Raw genomic sequence first — 16,389 nt, forward strand, 5'->3', positions numbered from 1 at the left:
TGTTTTTTTCTATCCAATAGCACAACGAAACACGGACATGGTTAGCCTATATCATCCTGCTGCTGTCTCTTTTAAATATGATTGTCTCTCTACCTTCATGCTGTTGTTACGCACCCCTCCACCTCACCATCTCCGCCCAGTCTTCGCAGATCCATCAGCTTCATCAACTCTTCGTTCCTCATACTCATCAGCCACCACCACCACCATGTGTCAGGACTCCACTGGGGATTTATCTGGCTGCTGCTCAGGGCAGACGCCCCTCCATCACAAATCTCCCTGTAGAGTCTGACACCATAGTCATCACATAGCATCATCTGTTAATAATAAACTATTATCTTTTCTTTATCTGACTTGTCTCTCCTGATTGAACTATTTTACACTATTTTAATACCACAATGACATACACACAGGGATGTGGAAGCTCGTTTCTACTGGGAAAATGAAATAAAATGTTACTTATACTCATGGTAAATCCAAGTTATGAGCCACTAACATAGGACGTTAAAACTATGAATTGCAACTTAAAATGTATTACTTTTTAAATCAAAATTGTAATAAAATAAGTTAATTACAGCCCGCCAACATGTTCACAATGATAATGCTAACATGCCGATTGAGTTTGAGTTTCATGGCAAATCAGTTATTGAGACATTTCACTCAAAACTACATATGTAAACATCATGGTGGAGCCAAACACACAAAAAAGGAGATCAACAAAGTCATCAGAATACTTTGTCTGGGAGCCATGATTACAGACAGACCAACAATGCCATCAATAGAACCACGCTGCCAGTGTGAATACAAACTATGAGACTTACAAAGTCAAAGTTCCTGACTTTTTTTAATCCATTTTTCATTTTCCTTGAGAAACGGGCCTTCAGATAAGATGTTTTTCCGCACCGCTTGTCATGACATTATCCCATTTTCAATACCTGTGCAAACACTGTTTTTTTGCTAATGTTTCGCTAAGGTTGAAGAGAAACTCAAGCTCTGTCTTAATCAAAGGCAAATCATTTTGGTTCCAAAAGAAATTCTTCACAAATCAACAGGCTGTATGATTTCCTAACCACATGCAATCAACTGAAGTCAAGAGGGGCTAATGTTACACATCTGGTGAGATATTGAGAGGAGTAATTTATGTAATGGAACAAAATATGAAAGCCTTTTAGGCTTATGTGTAACCACAAACCTTATTCAATTGGGAATAATTAGAAGGCGCTGCTGCTGATAATACAGTCACCCTCAAATAGATCATGGTTTTGTATTAGTCTTTAAAGAGGCACATTGGAAGAGAGATGAAGGGTATAAAAGAAACTAAAAGAATATTTCTTTATAGTCAATATTTCTATAAGGCTATTTTCTGTCTCTGTGGTACTTATTGTATTAAGACCTTCTGGTGGTATCTTCAGAATCAGAGCTTTCAAAGCATAAAAAAAGCAAAAGAAATGGTTGACTGAAAGAAAGAGAACCAGTGGTATAAGAAATATTCGGCTCCTTAAAAAATACCAACACAATAATATAAAAACATTCTCTTACTAGTCATGTCCTTAAAATCCTAAGTTAAAATGCAGAAGTACTGCAAAATGTACTTAAAACTATCAAAAGTAAACGTACTTGTACTGACGAAAGAGGTCCCTTTAGCGACTGATAAAGGACTATAAATTGCTTTATCTGATACAATGTATAAGGTAGTTTTTTTATTGTTATAGGGTCGTATTTCATATGAAGTTAGGTTATGTCCAGTTCTCAAACTAGGGGTTGAGCACCTTCCAGTTGGTCACACGATAAATAAAGTTCTGCTACACAAATGTAGCAACTAATAAAAACAAATAAAAAAGGAAGAAAATGAAAACAAAACAAAAAGAAAGAGAAAATAAACTTAACTTGGTGGAAGAGAAAGAAAAAAGAATGGCTTTTCAGATACAGGAAGTCGTGTAATTTCCACACTTTCATTTCTAATGAAGACACATATGTTAACGTTTATTCACATGACTCATACATATGTGTGTGCGTGTGTGTGTGTGTGTGTGTGTGTGTGTGTGTGTGTGTGTGTGTGTGTGTGTGTGTGTGTGTGTACAGTCACACGTTTCATTTCTTGTGGCTATCATAAATATAATGGTGTCATATGAACAGAGGGTGACATCCTGTGGCCAGCTGTGGGCTTTCACCTGTCGTACCAAACGCCACCAACAGGCGGCGGTGTCATTAAAACAGATCAGACTGACTTCCTCTCCTGCCGCCAGTTTTCCTCTTCTTCTCTTCTACCGGGTTAGATTTCCTTTCTCTTCCGGTTGTCGTCTGTTCGTGTGGCAGGTATACAGCTTTCTTCACATATGTGGACTTTTAACATCTTTATCAATCTGAGTGGATTTTACATTCCCGCACAAAAAAAGCAACTGATTGTGATAAATCACTTTACTGGTCATATTTCCATCCCACTATGTTTTAAATGTTTTCCTCATTTATGGTCGAATTTTACATTTGCAAAGTGCTAACGCTGCCTGTAGCAAACCTGCTAGCCGCCAGGCAGCAGTTCAACACACATCCTAAACGTGGCTTAATTTTAGTTTAATTGTGTGTATTGTTGATCTCATGGTCACTTTAACATTAAAGTTTGACTGCTACCGTTTTATTATGAAGTTGTCTTCTTACAAGTGCTTCTCTGTTTACTGCTGCCGGCTAACGATTCAAACGTTAGTTAGCATGGAAGTGGATGCTAATATTAGTGATTATAAATAAATCAACGACTGTTTTTCCCTTCTTCAGGTTAACCAGTGTCGAAATGGCGAAGTCAAAGAATCACACAACCCACAACCAGTGTAAGTATGACAGCTGTTATAGTACTCATCAATTACTTTTAAAATGTGTACGTTGCTACATTAATAAGAATATTTAAAAGTGAGTATTGAAACAAATGGACCAGCTTTCTCGTATTAATGGTTTCTTCCCTTGTCTGAACAGCTCGTAAAGCCCACAGGAATGGCATCAAGAAGCCCAGATCTCAGCGCTACGAGTCACTGAAGGGGGTATGTACAGCTACAGGTCTGTGTTGATAGATGTGTACAGCTACAGGTCTGTGTTGATAGTTGTGTACAGCTACAGGTCTGTGTGGATACTTGTGTACAGCTACAGGTCTGTGTTGATAGATGTGTACAGCTACAGGTCTGTGTGGATAGTTGTGTACAGCTACAGGTCTGTGTGGATACTTGTGTACAGCTACAGGTCTGTGTTGATAGATGTGTACAGCTACAGGTCTGTGTGGATACTTGTGTACAGCTACAGGTCTGTGTGGATACTTGTGTACAGCTGCAGGTCTGTGTGGATAGATGTGTACAGCTACAGGTTTGTGTGGATAGATGTGTACAGCTACAGGTCTGTGTGGATAGATGGGACGTTGTGCATGTTCACTGAGAAATCAGGTGTGCATTGTAATATGGTGCTTGCATTGTCTGTTTTCATGCAGCATGCCAGTAATCAGACTTCTCTTCTAGCCTGATCTTGTTTTGGATCCATGGTTCCTGTTTTTGATATATTAGTGATTCTTTGTGTGTTGATAGCATTCGGACAAGCTTCAAGCTAAGGTCCACTTAACAGACCTGTTGTGGAAACCAGATCAGAATTATGGAGGTTACTCTGTGCCAGTTTTAGTCTGTTTTCTTTATTAAAATCTAGTGATATTTCCTTACATCCGGCGGCTTGTCTTTTACACAGTCCATTTCTTCCTCAATTACAGGATTAAAGATTTTTGTATACATTCTTTAAACAGAAATCAGTCGTTGGTAACCCGGGAACTAAGATGTGGGTTAATGCTCTGAGTGAGAGGAAGATCATTGGCTCCATGTGTCCCCACTTGTGTGGTTTAGGAAACACTTGGATACCGTAAACTCTCATCTAGAGAATAACGTAGGTTACGTTTTCTTTTTAGCCTGGTGGTTCCTTTGAGGTAATTGTATAATTCTTTCGATAAAAAGCTTTTTACACTGCTGTTAAATCCAAAATTATCATCACCGTGTCACTAATGTTCATGCTACTCGGGTAGCTGAAAAATTGACAATTAAAGATGCTGAAAGAATCGTTGGAAGTCGTCTTTGTGTTAATTGTATTGAGGCAACGTTGATTTATTTTTTAGTATAAGTGGTTTAGCAGTTGCAGATGGTTGTTGTTTTGCTCGGCTGACACTGCAGCATTGTTCACAAGTATAAATCTAAGCATATCTCTTCGAAATGCTCCACTCTATCTTAACCATGTCCATTACAGTGGTGCCTGGGAAATTATGCAAGTTTTATTGTCAAAGTTGTTAGTTTTCTTAGAGATCTGATATGTAACACTACTCAAATGCAAACTAACAAGTGTTTGCTTTTGTTTAATTGTGTTGGAATTTCGTTGATTATTTTGTTTAAAACAAATAGATCCTGGAATTGTGCAGCACGTCTCACACTGCCCACTTCACTGTTTGTTTTCTTTCTTTGCTGCAGGTGGACCCCAAGTTCCTGAGGAACATGCGCTTTGCTAAGAAGCACAACAAGAAGGGCATGAAGGCTGCACAGAAGGCAGTTCAAGCAGCGAAATAGTCATCCGGTCGCCTCAATGTCTGTCAGCGTTCAATAGACTGTTTCCACCGTCACAATAAAGCTATGCTTTAACAAACCAACATCACAGTTTTCTCTTTTTATTGTAACTCCCTAAGTTTGATTTTAAGGAATGAATCAATTGATTGGGTTCCTGGGATTCCTCCAAAGTGATGTTTGTAGTCTTTAATTTATCATTCATCAAGGTGAGGTGAAGTAAAGTGGATTATTGTTTTACACATGTTTCAGCCTTTTTATTTTGCCATCATTCTGACTGGCAGGGAAGAAGCTGTTGAAAAAACATGTTCTGTGGGTGATGATGCTGTCCGCTCTGCTGTGCCTCAAGTTATAGGTGCAGTGTTTGTGTCTGAGCAGAGAGTGAGCTGGGTGGAGTGATCTCTCTGATGATTCCCTCTGCTCTTTTCCGGCAGCGCTGCCCATACATTGAGTCCATGGAAGGAAGTGTTGTCCCTATGATTCTCGCCGCTGTCTTTATGACTCTTTGCAGAGCCTTCCTCTCTGCCTGTGTGGTGTTGCCATACCAGACAGTGATGCCTGTGGTGAGGGTGCTCTCTACCAGTCCTCTGTAGGCCTGGGTGAGAGGGCGACGGCTCAGACCAGCTTTCCTGAGCAGCCTGATGAAATAAAGCCTTTTCTGGGCTTTCTTTACTGTGGCTGTGGTGTTAGGAGTCCAGCTCAGGTCCGAAGTAACCTGCATTCCCAAGAATCTGTAGCCGGGTCCTCTCCACCTCGGTCCCCTTGATGATAAGAGGCTGTAGAGGGGGAGGATTCTTCCTGAAGTCTATTATTGTTTCTTTGGTTTTGTCTGTGTTGAGGATGAGGTTGTTCTCTTCTCCGTAGACAAGAATGTTATTTACCAGGGTCCTGCACCCTGACTCGTCCCCTCTGTATATATGTGGCCTAATTAAAAGGATGAGACCAAACACTCAGATACATTTAGATTTTATGTGGGTCTGTCGTGTAGACAAGTTAACAAATTGAGTTCGAGGCGTTTACTTAGATTCAAGCAATAGTTTTATTTATCACAGAGATATTAGCCGAGCAGTTAAACGTGCACGGTCCTAACAGTTCCTCTCCGAGTGAGAGCAACGTGAAAAGGCGCTTGGACACGGCAGCGCGGTAAGTTTTGTAGGTTCTCCTTAGAGGAGCCTATTGGTCAAAGTCAAGTTGCAGGCGGGATCGATTTTAGCAGAGCGACGGCCTGGTTGGAGCACTGAGCATATCCGCTCACACTGGCTCTCGTCCGGGATCCTCCTTCGATGCGTCTTCAGTGTGTGTGTATGTTGTGAAAGCCTAGCCTAACAGGCTCCAAAGTGTGACGTCTACGTTTTGCTATCTCAAGCTGTGGTACGTACTGTTCTCAGCTGGCAGTTTACTCCAAGATTTGATATCAGTGTATAGTTGCCCAAGCGTGTCCTTCAGAGTTACAGTTTTCTCATTCCTTTGTACAGGCGAGTGCTAGAGCGCCCCGCCTGGAGTTTTAAACCCTTCATAACCTGTAACTCGCAACTCCGCTAATTAGCACATAACGCTCTGATTAAGTGTATTTACATAACAGGTCTTTTATTTCCCCCCGACTGCACTCACAGAGTACAGCGTTAATTAGTCAGATTTTAAGGCACTTTACAATTTACAGCAAACCTAAACCATTGCTTTTTACTGAATTTAAGGTTACGATATACATATAGCTACATATAAAACACAACAGTAGTGGCTTCCTCCTGCCAAACAGAAACAAAGAACCTCGGCATCTGGGCCATGCTGTTCAACTCTCCAAGATATGCAGATAACATTCATTTACACAGGAACACAATTTATCACTCCCTCACTCCCTCATCAGCAATCGACCTGTGCGCTCTGATCCACACCCATGGAACTGACGGCAGCTTCCGTCTCCCCTCTAAACGAGGCAGATGTACACAACTCAACACCAGATGCGTACAACTTAACACCAGTTAACAACAAACAGTTAACCCCAATTTCAAGGTGATTCTGCATTTATTCGTAACTTACGCTGACCCGTAGTTCAGGTATTTCTAATCAGCTCAGTCCTCAGCAGCCTCTGATTCCCGCTCTTTATTTACACATCTCGCGTGAACTCAGTCCTCTCGCGTAGCTCACGCTTCACGGTTCTTAAAGTGACAGTACAAAAACCTTCCTACACCCACTTCGCCTCACTACACATATATATATATATATATATATATATATATATATATATATATATATATATATATATTTGTGAGCTGTGGCCAGGTTTTAACACGTCAAGCACTTCTACATATCACAATTAGAAGAGCAATATACACTCTAAAAAGCACAACACAGCAAATGTGTAAACCATTCGCCGTCAAGTCAAGGCTCGCTCCGCCGTCAACTGCCGACAGGCTCCGCCCCGCCCCATCCCGCTCCGCCCCACCCTGCCCCGCTCCGCCGTCAAGTGCAGACAGGCTCGACGGGCTCCGCTCCGCCGTCTAGTCCGACAGGCATGCCGACAAGCTCCGCCGAGCCACAAGCTCCGCCTGGCACACAAGCTCCACTGAACCGACAGGCCTATACCATTGCCAACAAACTCCCGAATCCGACAAACTCCGCCGATGCCGACAGGCTCCTCCGATGCCGACAGGCTCCGCCAATGCCGACAAGCTCCACCGAGCCGACAGTCTCAGGAGACTGTCGGATCGGCGGTGCTGCTCCGCCGAGGCTAACGCTCGGCGGAACCTGTCGGATTGGCAGAGCCGCTCGTCGGACGCTCGGCGGATACTGTCGGATCGGCGGTGCCGCTCCGCCGAGCCTGACGCTCGGCGGAACCTGTCGGATTGGTGGAGCTGCTCCGCCGAGCATGCTCGGCGGAGCCATGAAGGCAAAGCTCCCGGCGTCAAGGCTCAAGCGGCCGCCGTCTAGGCTCAAGGCTTCGCCGTCTACACTCAGGCTCCAGCGTCAAGGCACAAGGCTTCGCAGTCAAGGCTCAAGGCTCTGCTCCGCCGTCTGTTCTAGGTAGGGCCATCCAATCAATTTCAGCAAACTTCCCAGTATGATTTAATGCAAACAAATTAAGGTATCAAACACGCATTACTACCTTGCAGTTAAATATTTAACATTATTCCAACACGAGAAAAAGCAGTAAATAACATCTTATTTTTGTCACCCTCACAGGCAATTCAATATATATATATATATAAAATAATAATAATAACGACTATAATACATTTAATTTCATTATATTTTTTAAATAAAGATGTCTACATTTCCCTTTCTCTCCTGTAAGCTAAGCTCTTTTTTATTCTACTAAGTAAATAATCAATGTGAACAATTTGATATTCAAGGAGGGATTTGGTAATCCTAAAATCAGTATGGTGGCACCAAACATCCTGAGCCAAATAACAAAAAGTGGTAGCAGTCTATATATATATATAGAAGTCTATTCTGAATCCGAAGTTACAGGTCAGATATGCTACTGGTTTACACGACAGGAGTTTGGTGCAAGTATCTTACCACAGCATCCTGTCAGGATTCCTTTCTGAACCATTGTGTGTTAACCTCTGTTTTCCCCCAATCTCCTCTCCTCATGTGTCTGTCATTCCCCTGTTTGTTATTGTATGTCATGTGCTCGGTGTATGTCATGTGCTCGGTGTAAAAGATTCATAGTGATTCATAGTGATATTGCATAAAACAACCCAAGGCACGAAACGTTCCCCTTCGTTGACGGAGCAGTGCGGTGGCAGAAACAGTTTTCTTGGACTAACTTCCTTCCTCTCCACTACGGTTGTAGACTATTCGCTGTTCTGCCTGGCCTCCGGTGTCGAACCACGGGATCTCACACCGTCGATCTGCCTGCCCTCCGGTGTCGAGCCACGGGACTCACATCGTCGATTTGGCTACCTGTGTCGGACCACGGGCTCCACACATCCTCGCCTTTAAATCCTGGTGAAATAAAATCTGTTTTGCCAGACTCTGTCTCCTGTGGTCTTGCTATTGGGTCCTCATCTTGACCTCCCGTGACACATCCTACATCAGACCCACGGGAAGCTTGAAGTGAGCGCTGAGGCAGACTGGCGCAAAGACTTCCTGCCCCCAGGTAGCACTGAAAACTGGCCGACCATCTTTACACTCTGCTGACGGCAGCCTGCGGCTTGCCCCACACAGTGAACTAAGCCACACAGTGACCTATCACTGGCAGGACTCAAGAGTGCGACTGAGTCTTCCCCACAGTTCAAACACTCACCGTCAGCATTGGCTCCGAGAAGCCAGCTACTACCTGGGGGGCAGTTCTGAAAATATGCTGCGGCCTACCTCAGAGCTGTCCAGCTGTCCTCTGTGGAGTTGTTTTTTTTCCATACTATACAACATTTCTACAACTGCAGTTGGCAGAGCGCTACCGAGTCTTCCCCACAGTTCGAACGCTCACCGTCACCTTTGGTTCCGAGAAGCCATGGGCTACTAACCAGAATGTAGTTGTTAACATATACTGCAGGACACTCTCCAAACAGCTCAACACAGTGAGCATGAATCTGCTTACATGAAAGGGCAACACCCGACTGTAATAGGTTGAAAAGCCTCAGCCAACTAGCCGGATGATAGACCTTCACGTCAACAGGGAGCCCCCCCAGGAAGCCTGACCACAGTTAAATAAAATAAAACTGTACTATAAATTATGAGCAGTTGTTTTCCCACGGCCTACCTCAGAGCCTCAGAGCCTCAGAGCTGTCCGGCTGTCCTCTGTAAAGTTTTGGAAGATACTGAGTTTAATTTGCATAAGCACCTGGCTTCATACATAAGATGACACGTCAACATTCTAATTTATTCGAGTCAGAGAACAGTGCGTGTTCCATCCAGCATTCTATTCTATTCTCAAGGGCAGATAATGTCTTCTTTTATGAATTCACTATTTGCTAGTCCAGCGTTCACTATGTTTTCCATGGCACAGTTTGGCACAGTTTTCACAAAACTCCACACATTATGACCCGCAGTAATGAGCAGTAATGAAATAACACTGTATATTACAAATAAAATGTGTCTATTGCTTTGCAGAGTCACAAGTCAGAACAAAAGTTTAAGCTGTTGCAAGTAACTCAGCAAATTCACCTTATAACATTGTTAAGCTGTCTGTTTGCAAATTCATATTGAAATGCTAATATATTGCATCCCGTGTACTTGATGGTAACTATAGCAACATCCAATCTCACCTGCTCCTGAGTTTGGGAATTAGTCAGTTGATTTAAGACCTTAAAACTGTTTTGAACTGAAGTATTTGGTGGTTTATAGTTATTAAGACAAATAATAATAAGTCTTTCTATTAATTATTTTTTGTTTGCGTGGCACGTTTCACCGCTCTGATTGGAAGAAAAGATTACCCAATTTACATTTTACTACTATGACTTTTTTTGACATAATATAGGCCTACTATGACTTTATTCAATATGCTATACTGTGACTTATTTATTACTTTATTCGACATGCTAAAGCTAAACTATGACTTTTTTAGCTTGTGAAGTAATTCATATTTTGCTAGCTACAACGTTAGCGAGCAAGCAAGCTAAGGTTAGCCAGCTAGCTGTAATTTAGCTACGCTGCATGGATTTGGCAAAAACTTTGTGGACATACTTTATATGACTTTTTTCAATATACAATACTTAAACTTTTTAGACATACTGTAATATGGCTTTTCTTTGACTTGGTCCATATTATTTTGCGACAAAGGATGTTCTGCTTAATATTTAAAATGTAAAGGTATTGTGGACTCTCATCTTAGTATAAATATTCATTTTTAATTGAAAGCTTCCTAAAATTCCTCTTTTTGGGGTCCCAGTAAAGGAGGACGATGCTGTAGGATCTCTGAAGTACTTAAACTACAGGCTTGCTATCTTAGTGAGTGTGCAGTATGAGAACAACGGAACTGTGACATCAGTGGCGGCTGGTGGAAAATCCCAGTATGATTTAATGCAAACAAATTAAGGTATCAAATACGCATTACTACTTTGCAGTTAAATATTTAACATTTATTCCAACACGAAAAAAAGCAGTAAATAACATCTTATTTTTGTCACCCTCACAGGCAATTCAATATATATATATATGAATATAAAATACATATATAGATATAAGCTATGATGAGTTTTCACTGTTAATTTACCATCTCAATTAAATGTTGATGCCTCCATGACCAAGTTAAGCAGATGAGACTGAGGACAACTATGTAGAAGAAAAGATGTTCACTTTGCCTAATATGTAGCTTGACAGAGTTCTCATGTGTACCCTGGTGTTCTCATGTTTCCTTACCTCCTCATCCCGCACTCCCGTAACTGTCCGTGCTGGATCTGTTCCCGTTGTTTTAAGTTATTAGCATGACTGCATCCAGCTAGCCAAACCTGTCTGGTACAGCTAGTAGAGAAGCTTCATGTACTGCTTCCTTTTCCCGCTAGTCTGCTGTCTGATTGTGAGGTCAGGCTGATCTGGGGTCAGCTCTTTGGCCTGTAGTTTCTCCTAAAACTTCTCCTCTCAAACGGGTCTTGGGGGAGTTGCGCTCGCGCTCGCCTGTGGAGACTTCTCCTGACGAGAACGCGCAGCTTGGGGCCAAATCATTTTGGCCCCAAGCTGCGCTTGTATAAGTATAAAATGATGATACAACTTAGGGTCAAGAGATACTAAGACTGGTTGGTTGGGGTAAAAAATAAAAACATCAAATCAAAAGAACATACCGAGATGTAAATCATTTTGGCCCCACTCTGAATCTATTTGAGGACGCTGATTGGGTAAATTGTATGTCACTCATTTCTATCTTTAATCAGCAATTGGCTAAACTGCTTCATAGACCCGCCTCGGTGGGGCCAGCCCCACTAGATGCGCGTTTTGAGACGTGCACACAAGCGGAGATGATGAGCAGACAGGCTGCACACTAAATCCCCTTCAAAATAAAAGCACAGGATTTTCTTTTCTTCTTTTTTTTTGGGGCTCAAGGTGGGGTCAGGCCCCATGGCCCCCTATTGACCAGCCGCCACTGGAACCAATGTTCACAGGGTAGGCATTGCATGTAGAAATGTGTTCTCAATTATATGTTATCTATTTGTATTGTCATATGCATGCTTTATATAGTTAATTCAGATACTGTGTGATGGACAAAGAGAACAGCCAATAAGAGGTGCTGAAGGTGACATGTGTCAATAAAGTTTTACTTTGAAAAAAGATTTCCACTGAACAGAAGTGATGCCCCACGTTGTTTTATTCCTCCGTAATTACATTCGGGTTAGCACTGGGTATACACGCCAGCATCGCTGTACAATCTACATCTGCTAACAGGTTATGGGCCCAGAGTTATCCAGAGCTACCCAGGGTCACCCAGAGAAAATTATGCAGCGAAGTACCACCGAGAGAAAAGTCGCAACATACCGCGTGTCCAGTGAGAGTTCGCATACTATGCTAGCACCATGAGTAGGCGAAATTATGAACTGTGGGAGATGAAATTTTTGGGCCATCTTCGGTTGCAAGGGCTAAAGGATACTATTTTAAATGAGCCCACCGAGAATGAAGAACCGGCAGCCTACGAGACGAAAAATGCCAAAGCATACGCGGAGCTAATCCAGTTTCTGGATGATAAAAGTGTGTCGCTAGTAATGAGAGAAGCGGCAGACGATGGGTGGAAAGTACTGACGATTCTGAGAGACTATTATGCTGGCAAAGGGAAGCCACTTCCCTCACACTCACACACACACACACACACACACACACACACACACAGCAATAAAATACCTTCACTTACCTACCTAAATCATTTTGAATTTCTCCAAAAGTTTAGGAAATAGTTTTTTCTATTATTTATCCTGTTAAATTTAAGGTATTTGACTCATCTGTAAAATGCTACAAGAGGAAAGGAGGAATCTCTGTATTTCCATTTGTATGTAAGATAAAAAATATTAATTTGACACTAGGACTTATTGATTAATATTCAAATTTTCTTGTTAATCATTTGGTCTATATTTCAAAACATTTTGAAATATGCCTGGCACATCTTCCCAGAGCAGACGGCTTGACATTTTCACAGCACATTTTCACATTTAAGAAACTAAATATAAATATTTGACATTTTTGTTCGACAATTCCGTAAAAGATTTTTTGTCTCTCAACTAATTAATCGACTTGTTTCTGCACTAACAGACTTGATTATCACGACTGCAACATGGAAACACTGTTTCTGTAAAAACAACTAGTCTATATGCCTAGTAGTAGAGGCGCAGGTCTGGTCAGCAGGTGAGTCATGCAACGTGTCAACTCTTGTCGTTGTTCATTAGGATCAGGATTGGTCTTAATGTCCCTCAACCAGATCCACTTAGCCCACTGTGCTCAGATCTGAGGCCACGGGCTCATCCCCATGGCACAGCCACACCTGTATACACCTGTGGTAGTTGCCTACCATCACAGTAGAAGTTATTAGATTATTAGAACATCAGATAATTTATACTATCACAGTAGAAGTTATCAGATGTTGCCTAACATCACAGTAGAAGTTATTCCTGTGCTGTTGCACCTGGTCAAGTTTCAGCAAGTGCATCCTCATATACTGTGGCAGGAATTGAATGTTCGTTATTGAAACAGAAGAGCGGATGAGTGGATGAGCCTTCATCAGTTAATGTCTGTGATGTCTCCATGGAGATTTCCTGAACCTCCTTTCCACGTATGAAGACGTTGGAGATGCCTTCGCCCAAAGACGAGAGGGACTTGCTGATGATGTTGGGCTTTTTGGGTCGTCGTGTCAGTTTCCATTCGACACGGGAGGCAATGCAGTTCCCAAGTTCTCGTTCCTCTAATTTCATGGCCAACAGCACCTTTTTTAAACCGCCCCACTTCACACACAGGTCATTGAAAATGGCCTTGTCAAGTTTTTTTAATGTTTTGGGATCAAAATTTACATCCTGAACTTCGATCCACGTTCTTTCAAACAGACGCATAGTGATGGGCTTGATGTCTGCAGTCGTCCAGGTCAGATCTGTTTTTTTGAAACCAGCGCCTCCACGAATACCTGAACTGACCTTGCCTTTAGTTCTTGCTGTGCTGTTGCACTTCGCCCAGGTTCAGCTGCGTCCTCATATGATGAGCCAGTTGTTGAACGTTCGTTGTTGAACCAGAAGAACGGATGATACTTAGGGTACATTTTGTGTGAGACGATCTTATCATTCATCTCTCTCATGAAAGACCACATTTTGTTCAGTATCTCAGCGTACGTGTCACAGCGTGACTGACTGCACAATGTCCTGTTTCTGATTGTTTCTGGAATGATCACGGGCTTCATCCCATATGTTAAGTAATTGAGGAGGTAATCCTTAACTGAACTTGTGATTGTACATCTGACGATGTTTGGGCAATAATCACTCTACTCATGATCGATGTATGACATGATTTCAACACCGTCGCGATCTGAGATATCCATTCCTGTTGGAAATATCTTTTTATATCTCTTCTGGTCTTTCAGAATTAGCCAAAGAAAGTATTTAGCAAGACCTTCAACCTCCGGAGAGATGTCCTTTTTTGACAGATCACGCTCAAGGCCTGTCAATGCCTCAATGATCTCGATTATTGAATCCTTAATCTCCTCAACGATAATTTCAAGATGTTCAACCTCCCACACCATGCGTGGTGAAGCCGAATATCTATCGAAAAGATGTCCAGCGTGTATATCTGTCATGCCTTTGAATTTACTTGGCTTACCCGGTTTTTCATTCCAGTACTTCAGCCAGTCCTTCATCATGTCCCTAAAAGTATGACATTTGCCTCTCAAATCATCATAGTCTGTGAGATCAGGCTGTTGGACGCAGTCCAGTGGGGCTCTGTCTAAAGACAGTGTGATTTGGCTCTAAAAAGCTTTCAGTCTTTAATTCCAGATCGTGAAGGGTCTGGAAATAGTTGCAAAGTTTTAAACGCTCAGCGCTTTCATAGGGATTGATGACCGAATTAATTACAGGCCCTTCACTTGGAGCAATAAAGGGTTCTTCCTGTGCTGTTGCACCTGGCCAAGGTTCAGCAAGTGCGTCCTCATATACTGTGGCAGTCTCTTCAGCGATAAAGTGGGGGGGAGAGTTGAGAGCACTTCTGTCCATCATTATCTCCATCTGTGATCTTTCTCGTCTATCCATGGTTTTATTCTGATTGAAAAGTCGTCTACTCGGCGGTAAGATAGGTATAATAACGCGTCACTGTCTTCAAAGACATCAAAGGATGAAAGACACCGCAAGACGTGACGTCACAAAGGTTCGAAACAGAACGCAAACAACAGACGCAGCTGATCGTTCAGTTTCGAGCCTGTGTGACGTCAGTGTTGATTACTGCATTCCCACTGGTGCAGTCAAATGTTATTCAGATTATTGACAGCATTGTCCAGCCAGCAGTACACCACATCTGGGCACTGCAGAGCAAATTCTCTCTCTGCAGCTTCCTGGTCCTTTTCACTGTGAAAGGGGTTGCTGCCAAAGTGTGACACTTGGGTCAGTTAGCCCACCTCTTCCTCATACCGGTCTGCAGCCACTGATGCATCTGGCAAAAGGTCTGTGGACAGCTTTTTTGGGCATCCCTCTCTGGCAAGTAACTATGGATCCCCTTCCCTATAATAACAATTGGACGTTTAATAGTTTTCTCTTTGAAATATAATTGTTCTAATTCTGTGGGCCCTTTGTGCTTTCGAGAAGCTGACCTAAAACCTGGATTCAAGGTGGAACTAAAATGAACACAATCAGTGATACATTTTCAAACTAGTAACACTTCTGACGGTCTGCATCCGCCTACAGCTCCAGAGATTAATCTTAGTGGTCACAAGACAGTTAACATGGTAGCAATGAAGAAAGGAGAACAACTTAATCTTGTTTTTGCTCTTGTCTTGAGAGATTAGGAATTTTTTGAATATTCTAGAATCAAACTTTCTATATCTCAATGGCAATAAAACTTAAGTAATTTTATTTGGACCACAGTATTTGACCAACATTATATCTTCTCATCTTGGCGTTTTAACTTCTTCTGTTTCACCAGTCAATTCAGGATTTAAGTGTGACAATTAAATCAATGAAATAGGTAAATTAGGCTTAGTGTTTGAAAAGAATGAACCTAACGTCTCTTTATATTCCAATTGTCATTATTTATTGCTTCATGAACACATGCTCAATCAGGCTATTACACTCAAGCAGCAAAGCAATACGGTGGAAAAATAAATAGCAACAACTCTGCACACACAAAAATGACCTTGATTAAACTATATTAAAAACTGTATTGCATCAAACAATCCACAGATTAATCGAAAACTTCATTCTTGCTGTGTACATGGATAAATTAATATTAAATCGCATGTAGTCAACTATTGTTGCTAACACACACCCATCAGCCCACATTTATTTATTTATATTTATTTATTGTTCTTCTAATGTTACCCTGGTATGTGCTTGCATCATAGACGAACCATTTTCTTGTATATGGTCATTCTATTACCTTCACTTTTATTTTGACATATTCTTACTTCCGAACTACCTGTCTTACTTTGCATCGCTCTTGAAAAGAAAAACAAATAAACGATAAAACAGACTATCAAAACATACACAGACCAGGGGGGCACACTCCTCTGCCCTCCAACACCCCTCTGACTGCTGGCGGCACTCTCTGGCACCCTCCGACACCCTCTGACTGCTGGCGGCACCTTCCGGAACCCTCTGACTGCTGGCGGCACCCTCAGGCACCCTCTGACTGCTGGCGGCACTCCTGTGACAACTATTGGCACTGGCAGCTTGTGGCTACTACTGACACCTACATATAAGCAGAGGAAGAGTGA

General features: G+C 42.1%; 1 protein-coding gene across 1 annotated transcript; it reads left to right on the forward strand.

The window, feature by feature from the left end:
* Nucleotides 1–2,292: 2,292 nt before the first annotated feature.
* rpl29 (ribosomal protein L29) lies at nt 2,293–4,651 on the forward strand. Its single transcript, XM_079186129.1, has 4 exons — nt 2,293–2,313; nt 2,767–2,819; nt 2,962–3,026; nt 4,476–4,651. Exons 2-4 carry the CDS (start codon nt 2,783–2,785, stop codon nt 4,569–4,571), a joined length of 198 nt encoding a protein of 65 aa, XP_079042255.1. The 5' UTR covers nt 2,293–2,313; nt 2,767–2,782; the 3' UTR covers nt 4,572–4,651.
* Nucleotides 4,652–16,389: the final 11,738 nt, after the last annotated feature.

Source organism: Pholis gunnellus (genome assembly GCF_910591455.1).
Source record: "Pholis gunnellus genome assembly, chromosome: 3".
NCBI classification, from domain to species: Eukaryota; Metazoa; Chordata; class Actinopteri; order Perciformes; family Pholidae; genus Pholis; species Pholis gunnellus.